Genomic DNA, 19,101 nt, shown 5'->3' on the forward strand with positions numbered 1-19,101 from the left:
AGCATCTTTGCAGTTAATGCAATCAATAAGAGGCTTGCCAGGAATACAGTTACCTTTAATCACCATAATGTGCTCCAATTACAAAAGTACAGGGTACATCATAATTAAATTTCTACAAAATCTCAACCACAAGTATTACAAAAGGAAATAAGGACAGATGACATTCTGTAGGTCTTAAACTTGTCTTCACTCCTTGGTTTACCAGAACTCACACCATCTTTAAAGGTATGATGCAGCATCTCTCAAGAAGGGAGAGGGAGCCTTAGCCATAATTACCATGCCATTCTCCCCAGCCAGCCATGGCTGAACAGCAGGGGAGGGCGGAGTGGGGCAGAGAGTGGAAGGATGGGAGAGCAGAACTAGGAAGGCCGGGGAGAGAGGGAATCCTGCCCTTGCTTTCTGCCAGACTGTTGGAAAAGGAGAAGGAAGAGCAGGGACACCTTCCATGCTTGTGTATATTTTTTCATGAGCTTTCTTTACTTTCCTCTCCATCACAATTCCTGGGCCTACCATGACCAAAGCCAGAGAATTCACAAAGCAGGGTGGGGTAGAGACATGCCTGATACAGATGTGGCCCAGGATAAGGAGGCCAACCTGGCGAGGAAGCTGGGGAACATCCAGAGGGAAAGATATGATGGACAGGTGTAGACAGGTAAGACTGGGAACTCTAGGGCACATTCAGATTTGGCCCTGGCTGACCAGCAGTGGGATTCTACGTATTCAGATGTTTGTCCAAGCTTTTCCAAGACTACTTACTTGATTAATCCTTCCCAGGCTTGGCTCTCACTTCCTGGTTATCCCTACTCAGTGCACTTTTTTTGAGTCTTTTAAAACATGAATAGTTCCCAAGGACAGAGATGCTAAAAGCATGAGAGTGTATCATGGAAGAAACTTGGGCCACAGATAAACTACTTTAATGATTCCTAAGTACCATGTGTTTCTGACTGACATTAATCCAAGGATTGTTTTTCAGATTCCACAAAGAACTCAAACACTGCAGGTGAGCAGGTGAGCTTACCATCTGCAGCATCCCTTCTGTCCACAGATTAGACTCCATGTCCACTGCCCGCTCAAAGATGGTCCTGAGGATGTACATCATAACATCACAGCTGAGCAGGTTGACTACTTTGCTGAAAGCAGGGCAGAACTCCGGAGGAGGTGGCGGCGGCAATGCTGTTGGGGAAACAGAATAGATGGGGAGAAGAGACAAGCAGGTACTACCCTAACATACTAAATTGTAAATACGAAAAGTCCAAGTTTAAATGCAAAAGAACATGATTTTTTTTTCTGCTTCAAAGCACTGAAAACATCAATGTCAAGGGAAATACAAACTGCTCGACCAGTCTCCCAAAATAAATTCCATTTGTTGACAATTTAAAAGGCTCTCACTCATGTTGGACACATCTTAATAAATGAAAAGAGGCTCTTTTATATTTCCTTTAGTTGCACCCTTCAAATCAACAAAACACTCACAAAAAAAAATAGGCAAAATGAAGTCAGTTCAGAATCTCAATTTTACCTTCATCTTTATTTTCTTGTTTTCTCCTTTTCTTCTGCATATGTTCAGCCTATTTAAGAAAATGAAAAAAGAAAAAGTGAAAACTATTATGACATACATTACTTAAAAAGCACAAGACCAGTAAAACACTGTTTGAAAAATATAAATATTGACCTACCTACTAAAATATCTTATATGCTAATTTAAAATATATTCAAAATATTACTTTGACTAGAAACCAAATAGTTGTCTTAGAGAAGGCACCACAAGATGAGTGAATGAGAATTCAGAACTTAGCCTCTGTTCTTTGAGTCAGAAAGGCTTCCTAGCTTCTATCTGGTACAAGAACCTACACGATGATGTGTAACTTTTATCTGTAATTGTATTTATATTTCATTAATTTTATTAAATAAAAGCTCCTGTGTTAGACCCCTTTCCTGTGAGAAAGCAGCAGACAGCCTGTACAAAGGGCAGCAGCATCTCGCCCAGCCCCATGTCTGCCTTCAGATCATCATGAAGAGGGAGCCATGGTAGAGTACAGCATTTCCCACAATGGCAGCTAGCAAGCAAGACCATGCTGGTAGTAACCAACTTTCTCCTTCCCACACTTTTGTAAATTATTCAGCTTAAGCAAAGGTCAACAAAACCAGCCATCACCAAAACCAAGTGATCACTTATCATCCTTCTAAGACCAACAGACACTATGTGCCAATCACTGTTGTAAAAGATAAGAATGATAAAAGAAAGAGAATGAGAGAGAGGGAGAGAGAGAGAGAAAGAGGAGAGGGGAGGGGAGGGGAGAGAGACAAAGGGCGGAAGAGAAGGAGAGGAGGAGAAGGAGAAAGGAAGGAAACAGTGAAGGACGCAGTCCTGAATCCTCTTCTGTAGCAACTATTACAGACATTTCTGCTACAGTCAAATAAAGCTAACTATTGTACACAAAGTTACTGATTAAGTTTTTAATTTTCTTGGATGAATTAACACCCTCTACTGAGAGCCATCGTGAAACTACATTTCTGTAGATTTGGAAAACATACAGGACTTCAGGTTTATTTATGAAAAGGATACTCTTCCTACCTTGCTATGCTGTGTTTTAGAATAATGGTAAAAGTACATATTGAAGTCTTTCAGTGATTCATCTTTCAATTCATAAACTCCATGGCCCGACACACCTGGTTTCCTAGAGCAACAGACAATACAGAGATGAAGAACAGTGCTTTTGGTTTTGTTTTCACAGAACTGACACCATAAAAGACTCCAAAATCTAATCTAAAATTCAGGATTCCTATTAAAATATTATATCTTAGAAACAATCAATTTAGTTCTATGGTAACTAAAAAAACATACACTGAATACAAAAATCCTGATAACAGTGACATTTTTATTTAATAGTTATGAAATTCAAACAAATCTGGGAGTTTGCTTTGTGCTAGGTGGACCTGATAGTAGTGTACTTAGATTCCCAGACTTCTTGTATAGCCTCTGGGCTTAAAGGCTCCTGTTAAATTACAGTATACTACTTGACTTAGGGTCAAACCTCAAATGGTAGGAACACAAATCATTAGCAAACTGTTCTAATAGTGGTATGGCATCCTCTCTCGAGTGCTGTAGTAGGAAAAGCACCACAGCTAGAAGGAGCATGCCATATCTGCTATGAACATTTAGCATCTTTGAGTGTCGGTCCAATTCTTAACTTAAAAAATATCATTAAACACTGCTAATAGGAAAAAGAAGCCACATGCTATTGTATAAGTTATTTACAATTAGTAGTGGGCTGGAGAGATGGCTCAGCAGTCAAGAACACTGGCCGATCTTCCAGAGGACTCAGCACCCACACGGCAGCTCACAACTGTCTGTTAACTCCAATTCCAGAGCACCTGGCATCCTTGCACAGACTATATGCAGGCAAAACATGAATGAACATAAAAATAAATGTCTTTTTTTAAAAAAAAAAAAAAACCTCAACAGCATCACTCTAAACACAATTATGATCACGAGTCAAAGTACATTACTATTATCAATTTTCCAAAATTCAAGAATTGATTCAATTAACATTTTCACCTTATATACCACAAAGAGGGAAAGGTTTATAAAATACTCTTTAACTCTATTGGAGAAAAATCTAAGATTAGCAGATAAAACAAAAATTTGTAAAACAATGAAGTCATAGCTTCAAAGTATTGGGAAAAAGTCATCAGATTGTCTTACTAGTTTACTGTCTAACTCACCTAATATCACTAGACTAATCTCTCATTTACCTACCACACAAGAACCTCATTTCATCAACAAACACAGTTAATTGTCTCATTATTAAACACACAGGCAGTGCCTAGTGCATCCTCCATTCTCACCCCTCTACTCCATATTGTATTCTCATTCCTGGGCACTCTAAAAAATCAGATGTAAAAAGGATCCAGAGTATGAAAATAAAGATCAACCTATCTCTCAAATAAGGATAAATATTAAACACTTACTTAAATGTGGCCACTTTGTTTATGACATTCTCTAAGCCAGTTTCATTATTTTCCTGTCGAAACAACAGTTTTTTGTCATTTTTACCTTCAGGTAATGATTTTTTTTTTCTTCTCTTACTGTGAACTGAAATACATTTAAAACTTCATCTCTGAAGTACTTTATACACAATAAATTTAAAGATTAACTGCAATATTGTATTAAAAGTACATATTCAAGTTGGGTGGTGGTGAAACACGCCTTTAATCCCAGCACTCAGGAGGCAGAGGCAGGCGGATCTCTATGAGTTCCAGGCCAGCCTGGTCTACAAAGTGAGTTCCAGGACAGCCAGGGCTACACAGAAAAACCCTGTCTGGGGAGGAAGGAGGGCAAACAAAAAAAAGAAAAAGGAAAAGTACATATGAAGCCAATATGATGTAGGGGAGTAACATTTAAGATGCACAATCTTATGTATGAATATCACAAAGTCAGCTCTCTGAGTCTGGCTTCATGTGTGCATACACACACACAATTTTTAACACCCACCCTTTCTTCTTTCTGTCTTTTTGTTTTTTTGGATGGTGTTGGAATTTAACCCAGGGCCTGCAGAAAGCATTCTATCACTCAGCTATACACTCAGTGGTTAAAAAGAAGCCTTATATAGTCTGTTCATCAACAACATCTAGGAAGATGTCCACGCTTCACTAATCCTTAAACCAAGGTAAAAAGGATGAGTAGCCTCCAGCCAGAAACCATGGCAAAATATCTGTGCAAAATGTCCAGACGTGTTCCTCCTTTTGCAACTCTGATAGTTTTCTGCTAATTAGCACAAACATTTCCTTAAACGCAGAGTACTGTTTTTATGAAGCCATTTACAATGATAAGGAGCTAGTTAAAATACTACAGTAAACTTATAGCTAGCTACCTATAGTTTTTAAAAATTAAGAAGTTTATCCTCCTTTTCATAGTTTAGTTTGAGCAGGCAAGATGGCACAGTGAGTAAAAGCACCTCCAGCCAAGTCTGACGAACTTAGTTTAATCCCTGGGACCCACATAGTGAAAGGAGAAAATTGATCCTTGCTTTGTCGCTTTGTCCTCGTATCTCTGCAGGTGCCACATGACTACTGTAACATACACACACACAGACACACACACACCACATGCACACACATGCAGAAATAAATAAATGCAAACAAAACTTTATTTTGTTTACCGATTTAGTTTTTAAGGAGATGAGTCACTCCTGGGCATAAATGATCAGTAGCTTTCCCAGGTAACTGGATTATACTATAACATGCACCACCACACCTATCTAACCTCCTTTTAAAAAACAATTTATTTGAGATTAAGCAGCAAAGTCAGCGGACACCTTAGAGAATTTTGTTTCTAAGTATTTTGTATATGTATTGCCAGTCACAGGTGGAATTAGTTTAGGTGTAACAGATATTTTTAGAATTTTTGAATATTTACTTATTTTAATAGCATTTAGGGGAAAATCATTTAGAACATCAAAAACTATTATTACATACATATTACTGCTTCAAACACACTAAGGAAAACTATAAGATGATATTTAAAAGGAATTAATCATGAAATTAATAGGTGGATATACAAAAATTACAAAAGTAAAATACCAAATAGCTACAGTTTGACAACCAGTTTACAATGAAACTGGAAAAAAAAATTACAAAAAAACTGGCAGAGAGGAAGAAACTGAGTCAAAGCACAGCATCTCTTGTGTGTATGGAAGTCTTGACAACACAAGAAAGTTGAATTCTTTATTAAGAGTCACTTTTCGGGGATTGCAGGGGTAGCTCAGTGTGTAAAAGTGCTTTGGCATACAAGCCTAATATCCCGACCTAGGCCTTGGAGCCCATAGAGAAACTACACGTGGTAGCTCACAAGTATAACCCCAGCACTCCTAGATGAGAGGCCCCAGAAGAATCACCAGAAAGCTCATGTAGGCCACAGATATCTACATACATGGCATAACATGTGCAGACTTCCACTCACACAAAAACAAAAACTTAAGTGATTATTGTTCTAATTCATAAGCAAATCTCACAAGAGGAAAAATGTAAAAGTCATAACTTTAGGACAATTAAACCAATATTGGTATATATTAAAGCATAAATACCACTGTGGTGGAGATCACAACTCACCCTACAGAGCTGTAGTTAGAGAGAGCAGACTGACAGCATGCTTCAGCTGTTGTCCTTTGGGCTTCTCACTAAAGGATTCCAGACCCTCAGCAAGGCGAATACTATAAAGCAGTTGTTCTGAGAGACAATGGCAAGACAGCAAAGCCTGATTTTTATTTTGCTGTCTGTCTGTCTCTCTTCTATCTCCATCCTGACCTACTTTTCTTTATAGGGCATGCTCCATAGCTCCAGCAGCTCTGGAACTCCAGTGTGCTGGGATTACTAAAGTATGTGCCACAGTGTGTAACCTATTGCTTCATTCTTTCCTTTCTGTCATTCTTTTCACATAATACTTGTATTTATGAGGCCTATCACAACAATATATATTAATATAATGTATATATATATACGTAAATATGCAATGTATAATTATCAAATCAGGATAACTGGAATTTCCAAGTCCTCAAATAGCTTTCAACTTGACATGTTGGAAAACTTTGGGCTTTCTTTTTCCTAGTTATTTAGAAATATATCACTTTATTGTTAAGCATAAACACTAGAACTAATTCCTTTTCCTAAGTATACTTTGCTATCTGTTATCTAACAGCTCTCTGATCTCCTGACACCCTTAGTCTCCAGGAACCACTAATTCTGCCTTCTTTTATGAGATCTACGTTTTTATAGGGTGCTTCCATTCATCTGCCTTTGCATTTTCTTCACGAAAAGCAGGCCTGCAGAATGCTGCAACAGCTCCCTGGTGTTTCCCAGCCCCTCGCTGCTTCCTGTAATAAAATCTTCATTTTTATTTTATTTTATTTTATTTTATTTATTTATTTATTTATTTTTTGTTTTCTGGCCTGTTTCTCACAAGATCTGCATTAACATAGTGCTCAAAAAACCTGAAATCTCAGAATTTCAGCTACCTTTCATTTCCTCTGCCAAAAAACTTGTTTTAAAGTAAACAAAAATTTTAGAGCATTTCCATGGAACTAAAGCATATAAATGACTAAAAGCCGAAAGGTGATTGGTTTACAACCATAATATTAAATGTGGGTCATTTTGCTAAGCACATTTTCCTGAAATTTGAAGTTAACTTTCAACTGAAAGAAAGAGAGGTAGAGAGACAGACTGACAAATAGCATCAAACAAACAAACAACCACAAAAACTGGAATTCCTCCAATCTTAAGAAGAGGGACTGAAATGTAATCGTAGAAGCTAGAAGGATGTCTCAATGGTTAGAAGCACTAGCTGCCCTTGCAGGGCCCCCTGGACTCACAACTGTCTATGGCTCCAGTTCCAGGGGATCCAACACCCTGTAAGAACACCAGGCATGCCTATGCTACACTTACAAACAAGTAGGGAAAACACCCAAACATATAATTTTTAAAATAATTTTCTTTTTCTTTTTTTTTTTTTTTTTAAAGAAAAGTAGACTTACGTTCTCAGGTAGGTTTCTGGCGATGGCACTATGTGGCATGGGCTCAATGCAAAGTAAGTGAGTAATCTCTCTCATTATAACCTCCTCTCTGGTAACATTTCCCACTCCAGGTACATAACGTTCTCCTAATATAACAGAAAACAAAACCAGAAAATGTCATTCATTTCTATTTAAGTTTTGTTCTGACAGATGTTACTTATACCCAGAACACTGCATTAAATTTAGGTCTATAAAAACAAGTCAAAATTACTTCAGTATTTTCCCAAATTCAAACCATAAATTATTTGTTAAAAGAGAGAAACCATTCAGTGACCTGAAGAATCCAGCCCTTATTTTAATTTGCTGTAATCCTAGCACTTGGGAGGCTGAGATAGGAGGATCACAGACAGAAAGGCTAGCCTGGGTCGCAAAGCAAGACCAGAATTCAAAAGTAAACCAATAGACTGGAGAGATGGTTCAGTGGGTATGAGCACATATCTCTTATAGAGGATCCAAGTTCTATTCCTCGAACCTCCCTCCGTCAGGACACTCACATCTGCCCGCTAATCCAGCTCCAGGGGATCCAATGTCTCTGGACTCGAAGGGCACCTGCACTTACATGCACATACCCACACCTACACTAAAAATAATAAGTTGTTAAGTTTAGGCATATTGTTGGCACATCCTTTAACACTAGCAGTCAAGAGGTGGAGACAGGAAGATCTCAGTGAGCTGGAGGCCAGATTGGTCTACATAGTGAGCTCCAGGTCAGCCAGAACTATACATTAAGACCCTGTCTCAAAAAGAAAAGAAAAGGGACCATAGCTCCAGACACATATGTAGCATTGGATGGCCTTGTTGGGCATCAATGGGAGAAGAGACACTTGGTCCCGTGAAGGCTCGATGCCCCATTGTAGGGGAGTGCAATGGTGGGGAGGTGGGAGTGGGCAGGTGGGTGGAGGCACATCCTCATAGAAGCAGGAGGAGGGGGAATGTGATAGAGGGTTTCTGGGAGAGAAATCAGGAAAGGGGATAACATTTGAAATGTAAATGAATAAAATCTCCAATAAAAAAAAAAAGAAAATCGGGCTGGTGAGATGGCTCAGTGGGTAAAAACACCCGACTGCTCTTCCAAAGGTTCGGAGTTCAAATCCCAGCAACCACATGGTGGCTCACAACCATCCATAACGAGATCTGGCTCCCTCTTCTGGAGTGTCTGAAGACAGCTACAGTGTACTTACATATAATAAATAAATGAATCTTTAAAAAAAAAAAAAAGAAAATCAAAATAAACTGCAAAACAAAAATAAAAACGAACAAACAAAACAGGGCCTACCTAGAGGTTAAGAACTCTTGCTGCACAATCACAAAAACTAGAATTTGGATTCCAGTACCTATGCAACAAGCCAGATGGCTCACAAACATTCCAGCTATAAGGGATCTGATGCCTTCTTCTGTCTCCCACATACATGCACAAGAACACACACACACACATACACTGAATCACTGAATCTGGAGCTCACGGATGCAGCTAACCTGCTGGCAAACCTGCTCCCTAGGGATCCCCCTATCCAGTCTTATAGGTGTGTGCTGCAAGCCTGCCTCCCCCACTTTTATATTCGTATTGGAGATTGAACTCAGGTCCTCGTACCTTCACATTAGGTACTTTACCAACGTGAGCAGTGGCAGGTTTCATAAGGATAACTCTCTCAGATGTGTCATGTATTTTGTTCACATTCACCTCCCACACTATCCGTTCCCTTCACTGGTCTCCTTTCTAACCCCCTCCACTCTGCCTTCATGACTATGTATTCACCACTAGTTTTCCACACCATAATATCTATAAAAGACCTATGACATCTAGAAGAGACCCTTTTAGATATTCTCTAAATCAAACACATTTCACAAAGAATTTGTTAAATGATTTATTTCCAATAACTAATTTTCACATTTGTAAATTTTATAATGTTATATTCTATTTTATAATTTTCATATATATATATGTATATATATATTTACCACAGGGGTCTCCCCCAGGTTCACAGTCCCAGAAGCAACCTTAGAGTAGGTTCCTTTCACACTGTATGGATTAGGAATCTGAAACTCAAAGATTATATAGCATGTTCTTAATAACTGAAAGCAAGGCCAAGACTTTATAATCTAACTCCTAATCCAAATATTTCCTACTTATTTATATTTTTCCCACTATAAACCAGATGTGGGGCTTGAAAGACGGCTCACTGGTTCAGAGCATTTGCAATTGCGGCTGAGAAGCCGAGTTTTGTTCCTAGTACCACACGGTGGCTCACAACCATCTTTCTCACTCTGATATCTATGCAAAGTAACTTGCAAAAATGACATGATAAAAACATTTATATTAGACCGAGAATATATTTAAATTTCATGCATACATGTAAATGTTAGCACTAAATAAGTAGATTTAAAAACCCTATGTTTATACCCAGGATATCTATACCTTAACCTCCAAAGTCCAACAATAAAAAAATCAAGTATAAAAATACTACTAGGAATGTAGTTTAGTGGCAGAGCTCTTACCTAACATGTGAAAGGCCCTGGGTTTGATCTCCAATACCAAGGAAAAAAATATGCAAGGTTCATTTTTAAAGAACTTTCTAAACCTATCTGTCACACTGGTCACATTAATCTTGGATGTTTCATGTAGTGTTTAGAACAGATGACAAACACCAATTATATTTTATTAATAGTCTCTAAAAAGTAAATCATGTTCCAATTCAAATTTTGTTTTAAGCTTACCCACAATATAGATGAGGACCTGAAGCATTTCTTCTATTAATGTATTATACTGTTTAATCAAATCCTACAGAATTAAAAAAAAAAAGTGACGTAAGAATCACAAACTCCAAGTTTGTATTTCTTGATTAGATGCAAGGCCCACCCAGTCTCGAGTTCTCTTCCAAGCACGGCAAGAGGTAGGAACCAAAACTCCCACTGAGTCACAAAGCTCTCAGGCACAGCTGTTAGAGACTGACGCTTTCCTCACTGCTGTCACCACCACATTGTCATTTGTCGGAGCCAGCAAATTCCAATCTTTCCCTTTCTCTGCTCTTAGCTTCCTGCTCACTAGGAGCATGAGAAAGTGGCTTAAAGTACATGTCCTAGCTATGGTAGGAATATCGTTCCCTAAAACATCTCTTATTTAAGTTCTTCTGATAGATCAGATATTTTCACTGAAGGTAAAGTGACAAAAATATCATTTCTTTTCTATATATAGCCTACTACTTGAGCCTCCGTAAAGGACTTCGAAGTTAGAAAAATTAAGGAATGGGATTTAATAAATTTGAAACAGTCAAGGTTGCCCCTTGTTAGTGGCTGCTCACATCTTTAATCCCAGCACTCAGGAGGCAGAGGCAGGTGAATTTCTGAATTCCAGGCCAGCCTGGTCTACAGAACAAGTTCCAGGACAGCCAGGGCTATACAGAGAAACCCTGTCTGGAAAAAACTAAAACAAAAACCCAAAACAACAAACCAGTCAGGATAACTTTTATAAGTTAGTACTTCAAATATTAAAACTATACTGACGTGTCAGGGTACTGTAAGACAAACACAAATTGTGAAAAATGTAACTAGTATAATAAAAATACTAAAATAAACATTTACAAAAATAGAAAAGGGAAAATGATTTTTAAAAAACATACAAAAGGAAAGAACCTACAATTCGCTAACTCCCCAAAAACCAATGATAATGAACCAAAATACAAAGCTGAATGTGCCATTTTTCTCTATTGATGTGATAATCCCATGCTACCAGAAATATGCACACACCAATCTGTTAATACTTATCAAGAGCCTTAAGTAAAAATGTGCTGTCTTATTCATCAAATTTACACATAAAATTTACCCTAAATGCTTTCTGCATGCAGTGGAACTGCTACAGAGACTTTCAATGTACAAACAACAATACAGGCCTGGTATTCATTCAATAATTACAAGGAGAAAAGCCTATCATAATATTTTGTAAAACAGGCTACAAATTATAAAAAGGCATATGTAGAATAAAGTTTTTGCTTTCAAAACAAAATACTGGTATTTTATTTTCTGAAGACAGTATGTTAAGTGACATCTCTTTTCTCTGTTGATCTGTATAGAGCCTAAGTTTCCTAGAGTGAAAAGAAAGTATGTGTGCTTGCATATTTGTGTATTCTGTGTGTGTGTGTGATGTTTGGAGGTATAGACATCCCACAGTATGGGAAAACCATGGTTCCTGGCTACCTAGGACATCCCAATCCGAACATCAAAATCCAAGGAAGCTCAAGTCCCTCATAAGCTGATGTAGTATCTATGCATAACTACACACATCTCGCCATATACTTTAAAAGCATATCTACACTACTCATAATACCTAATGCACATGTAAATATTATGTAAATGTAAATATTAAAGAGTGACTGTATAGTACTGTTTGCACATTAATACAGACACAATTTAAAAATATCTATTTGACCCCTAGTATGATATATCTGTATGGAAGGCTAACTGTATATACAAAGAATATTATGTAAAAATGTGATAACAATATGCCTTTTGAATTAATTCACACACCAGTCTCTATTGCTTACCTGGTCTTTTGTGGATATGGTCTTGTTAAAAGCATCAGTAAGTTCATATCTCTGAAGTACCAGTAACAAGAACTTGTTGGGATCCATTATAGATGCTCCAATCTGTGAAAGAAATTGAGTGTCACATTTCTTGTGTATTAAATGGAGGAACTCTTGTCTCTAATAGTCCCTTTAGAAAATTTCAAAATAATTTTGTAGAAGATAATAGATTACCCATTCTATTTCTATGCTACCATGTTCAGTTAATGGTGAAACTCAAGTTATAAACAGTATCTCCTCTTACTCTAAGAAACAAAAAAAGGAAAGGAAAGATCTAATGGAGAGTAACTGAAACGGTACCTGAAGCATGATGATATCTTTATCGTACATTTCCTCCCTGCATTTAACATCTTGATAATAGAAAACCTGTGAAAGAAATGGTAGACAGATGTTAAAGGAATTGACTTTCAATAAACATCTTTTTCACCATGTATGTGCATGTTTAAATGTGGATGGGCGTGTGTGTGTGTGTGTGTGTAGACCAGATGTTAACATCAGCTGTTTTCCTCAATTACTCTCCACCTTGTATAATAAGTCAGGATCTCTCACTTCAGCCCAGAGCTCCCTGGTTTGGCTGATTTGTCTAACTAGCCAGCTTGCTATGAGAACTCTGATTCAGCATCCTACAGCTATGATTACAGGGGATATCATAGCAACCTAACTTATGTGGATGCTAGAACCCCAAACTCTGGTCCTCATGTGTGTGCAGCAAGAGCTTTACCCACAGAGACATCTTCCAGCCCTAAGATAAAATTCTTTTTTTTTAAAATATTTTTATTAGGTATTTTCCTCATTTACATTTCCAATGCTATCCCAAAAGTCCCCCATACCCTCCCCCCCACTCCCCTACCCACCCACTCCCACTTTTTGGCCCTGGCATTCCCCTGTACTGGGGCATATAAAGTTTGCAAGTCCAATGGGCCTCTCTTTCCAGTGATGGCTGACTAGGCCATCTTTTGATATATATGCAGCTAGAGTCAAGAGCTCCCGGGTACTGGTTAGTTCATAATGTTGTTCCACCTATAGGGTTGCAGATCCCTTTAGCTCCTTGGGTATTTTCTCTAGCTCCTCCATTGGGGGCCGTGTGACCCATCCAATAGCTGACTGTGAGCATCCACTTCTGTGTTTGCTAGGCCCTGGCATAGCCTCACAAGAGACAGTTATATCTGGGTCCTTTCAGCAAAATCTTGTTAGTGTGTGCAATGGTGTCAGCGTTTGGAAGCTGATTATGGGATGGATCCCCGGATATGGCAGTCTCTAGATGGTCCATCCTTTTGTCACAGCTCCAAACTTTGTCTCTGTAACTCCTTCCATGGGTGTTTTGTTCCCAATTCTAAGGGCAAAGTGTCCACACTGGTCTTCGTTCTTCCTGAGTTTCATGCGTATAGCAAATTGCAGATAAAATTCTTAACAATTGGGTCTCATCTAGATGGCTTAACGGATAAAGATGATATCAAGCCAACACCCTGAGTTCAATCCCTGAGACCCATATGATGGAAAGAAAAAACCAATTCCTTTAAGATGTTTTATAACAAAACTCATTCTTAAGACTTTCCATCAGCTAGAAATCTCTAGAAATTATTATTTTTGAAAGTAAATAAATTTCTACACCAAATCAAGGTATGGCAGTTCAAATCTGTAATATTTGCACATGGGAAGCTGAGTTAGGAGGATTCATAGGTTTGAGCTCAGTCTGGAATACAAAGATCCTGTTTCAAAACAAGAGTAACAATAATGTCTGCCTGCGGGAACAGGACTGAAGTCCTGAGGGCTAGCAGAAAGAATGGAAACATGCAACCTCTGGAAATAGGAGATGGGGGACCCCCCCCCCCAGAATGCACCAGAGACTTGGGAGGTGAAAGACTCCCAGGACTCAAAGAGAGGGACCTTAGATGAAATGCCCTATAGTAGGGAGAAGGAACTTATAGAGCCCACCTCCAACAAGAAGACAGGACATTAAGTGAGGGATGGGGTTGCCATTCCACAGTCACACCTCTGACCCATAATTGTTCCTGTCTGAAAGAATTACAAGGATGTAAATGGAGAGGAGCCTGAGGAAAAGAAGGTCTAGCAACAGGCCCAAAGTTCAAGGCTCAAGGGGAGGTCCCAAGGCCTGACACTATTACTGAGGCTATGGAGAGCTCACAAAAAGGGACCTAGCATGACTGCATTCTGGAAGATCAAACAAGCATTTGAAAGAGTCAGATGCAGATGCTTGCACCCAACCAATGTACAGAAGCAGCTGACCTCTGTTGTTGAATTAGGGAAGGCTGAAAGAAGCTGAGGAGAATGGCGATCCTGTAGGAAGACCAGCAGTCTCAATTAATCTGGACCCCTGAGATCTCTCAAACACTGGACCACCAAACAGACAGCATACAAGATCTGATATTATGTCCCCAACACGCACACCGTAGAGGATTTTTGGGTCTGTGTTCATTCAGAGATGATGCACTTAACCCTCAAGAGACTGGAGCCCCAGGGAGTTTAGAGGTCAGGTGGGGTGGAGGGTGGGGACATCCACATGGAGACAGGGGGTGGGGAGGAGGTATGGGATGTGGAACAGTCGGAGGATAGATTGTGGGGGTTGGGGATAAAATATGGAATGTAAAAAATAAATTAATTTTAAAAAAAGAAAAGAAAAAAGAGAAAAAAAGAAAGAAAAAGGAAAAAAATCATAACACCATTTTCTTCTAAGTGGCATCTTTAAAAGTTGTTCTCTGATCTTTTAAATAAAGCACTTCTCCCATTTTCCCTAAAACATAAGCAAAAATAATTAAGGTAGTCATTGTTGTTGTTTTTAAATGGTGCTGGGGCTAAACCCGGATCCGCATACAACTTTGATTAGGGCAGATTCAAGGACCACCATAGAAACAAAACAAAAACAATAGCAAAAGAACAAATAGGGGCTAGAGAGATGGCTTAGGTGCTAATAGCACCTGATGCCCTTCCCAAGGGCCTGGGTTTGATCTCTAGCACCAACACTGCGGCTCACAATCATCTATAACTCTAGTCCCATTGATTCTGCATGACATACATGGTGCTCAGACATACAAACAGACAAGAGAGAGAGAGAGAGAGAGAGAGAGAGAGAGAGAGAGAAAGACAGACAGACAGAGAGAGAGAGAGAGGGAATGAAAATAGGACAGTTGGTGTTGGTGGGAAGACTCAGTGTCTCAAAGGGATTCCTGAGCTCCTATTGGCTTTCAGATGGGATAAATATTAAATAGAAAAAAGGAGAAACACTTATAGGATCCCCAGGATTTTTATATCTAAGCGATTATACAAGAGAATAAGAGCATATATTTGGCAAACTCTATGGACATGGAGTAACCCTAGAATGAAATGCTAAAATGGAGCGCATCTACAGATGTGCGTGACGGATGGCACCATACCTGGCTGATGAGTGAGAGCCCGTTTCTTCGCCACATCTCAGCAACAACCTGAGCCACCAGGACCAGGCAGCGCAGCGGGTACTCCACCAGGACCTCTACTTGAAAGCCGTCCTGAAACACAGTGAGCGCCGATTTGTTATTTCCCACACTGCACATGCCTCCACTTAAGCAAGAAGTACGTAAAATAGGAGAGCCTGCATTTGGAATTCAGATTTTAACATGAAGCATTCTGCTGTGAAGTGACTAAATGTGAGTATTCAACGAGGTTAAAAATAGATGATTTTCTTTCCCACCCATCAACAGAGATGACTAGAAAATACTTAAGAGTCACTTACAAAAGGCACAAATTCATGCAGTCTTGAAATAGCACCTAGTCTGCTTAAACGTACATGAAGACCTAAACCATTTAAAAGAAGAAAAAAGAAAACAAGAAAGCAATTAAACCCTATTATATTTTTTGTTAACTAATATTTTGGGAAGCTTGGGTTATTTAAATGTATTTTCACTAGAGTTGAGGGTGTATCTAAGAGTGCTGGCCTAACAGGCAGCAAACCTTCAAATCACTCTCCAGTCCGCCTCCAACACACACACATTCTTTAAGTTTATAAATGATACTCCAAATGAAAACATCTGACTTCTAATTTTGAAATACAGTATTACCAAAACACAATTCTATGTTGTACAACATCTTACATTGTATATAATTCATATAAAACTAAGTCTGCCTCTCCCCATGTTTATTCTACTATTAATGGAAAATCAAGGGCTGGAGAGGTGGCTCAGTGGTTAAGAGTGCTGACTGCTCTTCCAAAGGTGGTGAGTTCAAATCCCAGCAACCACATGATGGCTCACAACCATCCTTAATGAGATCTGATGCCCTCTTCTCAGGTGTCTGAAGACAGCTACAGTGTACTTACATGTAGTAAATAAATAAATCTTTTTAAAAAATGAAAAAGGAGGGCCAGCAAGATGGCTCAGTGGGTGAAGGTGCTTGCTGTCAAGCTCACCAACCTGAGTTCAATCCCCAGAACTCATGTGGTGGCAGGAGAAAATGAACTCCCACAAATTACCTTCTGATCTCCATACATTCACCATAGCATATCACTCCCTCATCCAAAACGGAAATAAATATACAAATGTAATTTAAAAGATAAAAAAGAATTATCGAACAAATTGAAACCTAATCTGAATTTTGGTATAAATTTATATAAAAATCAACATTTATAAATATTTAGAAACTGGGTAGTTGGTAAAAAAGTTGGTCCTTAGGTAAGAATAAAGTATGAGTGAGTTTCCTTGGATAAATATTGTGGTGACAGCTCTCAAAGGTCAAAAATAATGACCGTCTCTAATTTCAGCATCTAATGGGCATATATGGGACAATGAAAAAGAAAAATTACCCTTCTACTCTCAGAGTATCTAGAAGAGTGACCAGAAAGACAGAAAACGAAAACACTTACCAGCAAGTGTTCTAGAGAGTGGCAGGTGTATGCTTACAAGGTCCTCAGACACTTTGTAGGATTTGGTTTCCAGACTATGACCGCACAATTGCACTACTGTCTTGGTACTGGACATGAAATTTGTACTGCACCTCATTACAGCTTTGTGACATTCTTTATAAGCCACCAGTAAGAGATCTTCCTAAGGTAAAAGAAAACAGAAATATATTGATAAGTCAGTTACTTTGTCACCTACTACGTAATAAATGTTTATTAAATATAAGCACAAAATTGTTCTATGTATTCCCAGGGTTACCTCCATAGGATGTAAATCCAGAGAAAATATAAAATATAAACATTTATAATCAAGAGTAAAAATTGCAGGCACCAATTAAATAACTATCTTCAAAAGGCCAAAATAACAAGTATAATTGGGTTTCCCAATGTAACAGTTCTGGTTGTCCTAGAACTAGCTTTATAGACCAGGCTGGCCTCAAACTCACAGAAATTCACCTGCCTCTGCCTCCTGGGAGTAAAGATGCACACTAACACATGCAGCAGATGTTTCCAATAAATAGATCTCTAGGCTTGATTCCTCACAACACACACAGAAGAAATATATGCATGAGGAAAGATGAGAAGGGGCATTCTCAGAAAGATCTAATAAAAAATGGGGGGAAATTCAACTTCTATTTAAATAGTGGGAAAGAATTAAAAATGATATGACTCAAAGGTTTTATGGGTGGAGTCACTGAACATTAAACTGGAAATACTGCAATATGTAAATATATTAACAGTGTCTATAGTGTAATGGAGACAATATATTTTTCAAGAATTAATGTGAGTCACCAAAGATGAAGAAAGAAAAGGATAAACTGAGGAGACAAGACACTAACAGGGTGATGGCACACATTTGGGACACAGAAAATCAAATCTGAGCATGGTAGGAAAACAGAAGTGCCCGTCACTCGGCTCCATAGTTCAGTGCTTTTCACACTGCTTTATAGTGAGAAAGGGGCTCCATAGCCAAATAAATGTGGGGAACATTTCTCTTAGGTTCTAGCACATTGATTATCAAACACACACAACATGGAGGCCCTGGGATTTCCTGTATGGAAGAACATTTTAATAGCGATGCTAATGATAGAACAAGGAAAGTCAAGACGAGAGAATACAAGTCTGAAATTGAAGAAAGTGGTAACAAATCAACTTAAGATATTCTGAGTCTAAATATAAAAAAAATGTTATCTGCCGGGCATGGTGGCTCACGCCTTTAATCCCAGCACTCGGGAGGCAGAGGCAGGTGGATTTCTTAGTTCGAGGCCAGCCTGGTCTACAAAGTGAGTTCCAGGACAGCCAGGGCTATAGAGAGAAACCCTGTCTCGAAAATCCAAAAAAAAAAAAAGAAAAAGAAAAAGAAAAAATGTTATCTAAGAACAACTGTCTGTAAACAAACTAAAGTGCAAGTCCAGCTTGGGCAACTGATGTCTTCAATTAATGAAAGATCTTTATAAAAAGAATACTGGCCAGGCAACGGTGGTGCATGCCTTTAATCCCAGCACTTGGGAGGAAAAGGCAGGTGGATTCTAAGTTCAAGGCCAGTCTGGTCTACAGAGTGAGTTCCAGGACAGCTAGGACTACACAGAGAAACCCTGTCTCGAAAAACCAAAAAGAATATTGAGACATTCTTTTGGCAAGAAGAAGGAATTGGGGAAAGGCAATCACCATTGAGCCTGATAGCTGATAAAGAAACTGTTAGGACTGTGCGGGCTTGTAAAAAGCCAAGGGAAAGAAAGAGTCCTCGCTCTCCCAACTGGCTCTGCCTAGCTAAAACCTATCATATTATATTCCTAAAGCTAGACACCAAGGTCTATGCCCTTATTTGACCACTCCTCATCCTAACATGGGGTTTCCCCTTTTACCTATATAAACCATCATTTGCCTATGGGCCACTTCTGTCTCCTCTCTCTCCAGAGGCTGTCCTTTATTGTCATATCTACTACCCACCCACCATCCCCAATCCCACCTCAACAAATATCCCTTTCCCTTTCTTCCTCATTTCCTGTCTTTGTCTCTTATTCCCAGCCCATTGTCTTTAGGGGCAGATAAATCTCCTTTGTACTGC

At 38.8% G+C, this 19,101-nt stretch overlaps 1 protein-coding gene across 5 annotated transcripts in view; it reads right to left on the bottom strand.

The window, feature by feature from the left end:
* Positions 1-19,101, bottom strand: part of Ubr1 (ubiquitin protein ligase E3 component n-recognin 1) — a 110,489-nt gene that overhangs the window by 53,577 nt on the left and 37,811 nt on the right. For 4 of the 5 annotated variants that reach the window (XR_003952079.1, XR_003952081.1, NM_009461.2 and 1 more), the window contains exons 15-25: positions 16,998-17,178; positions 15,873-15,934; positions 15,538-15,648; positions 12,446-12,511; positions 12,107-12,208; positions 10,284-10,347; positions 7,530-7,654; positions 3,973-4,025; positions 2,576-2,678; positions 1,520-1,568; positions 1,019-1,173 (exon numbers count right to left, since the gene is read on the bottom strand). Coding sequence is in view for 3 of the 5 variants with exons in the window: in NM_009461.2 (NP_033487.2) it covers positions 1,019-1,173; positions 1,520-1,568; positions 2,576-2,678; positions 3,973-4,025; positions 7,530-7,654; positions 10,284-10,347; positions 12,107-12,208; positions 12,446-12,511; positions 15,538-15,648; positions 15,873-15,934; positions 16,998-17,178 (1,071 nt within the window). In the remaining 2 variants the exon portion in view is untranslated. Of the gene's footprint in view, positions 1-1,018; positions 1,174-1,519; positions 1,569-2,575; positions 2,679-3,972; positions 4,026-7,529; positions 7,655-8,062; positions 8,287-10,283; positions 10,348-12,106; positions 12,209-12,445; positions 12,512-15,537; positions 15,649-15,872; positions 15,935-16,997; positions 17,179-19,101 lie in introns of those variants that run through there. The other variant, XM_011239440.3, reaches the window with a different exon arrangement.

This window comes from Mus musculus, chromosome 2, assembly GCF_000001635.26.
Source record: "Mus musculus strain C57BL/6J chromosome 2, GRCm38.p6 C57BL/6J".
Taxonomy (NCBI): domain Eukaryota; kingdom Metazoa; phylum Chordata; class Mammalia; order Rodentia; family Muridae; genus Mus; species Mus musculus.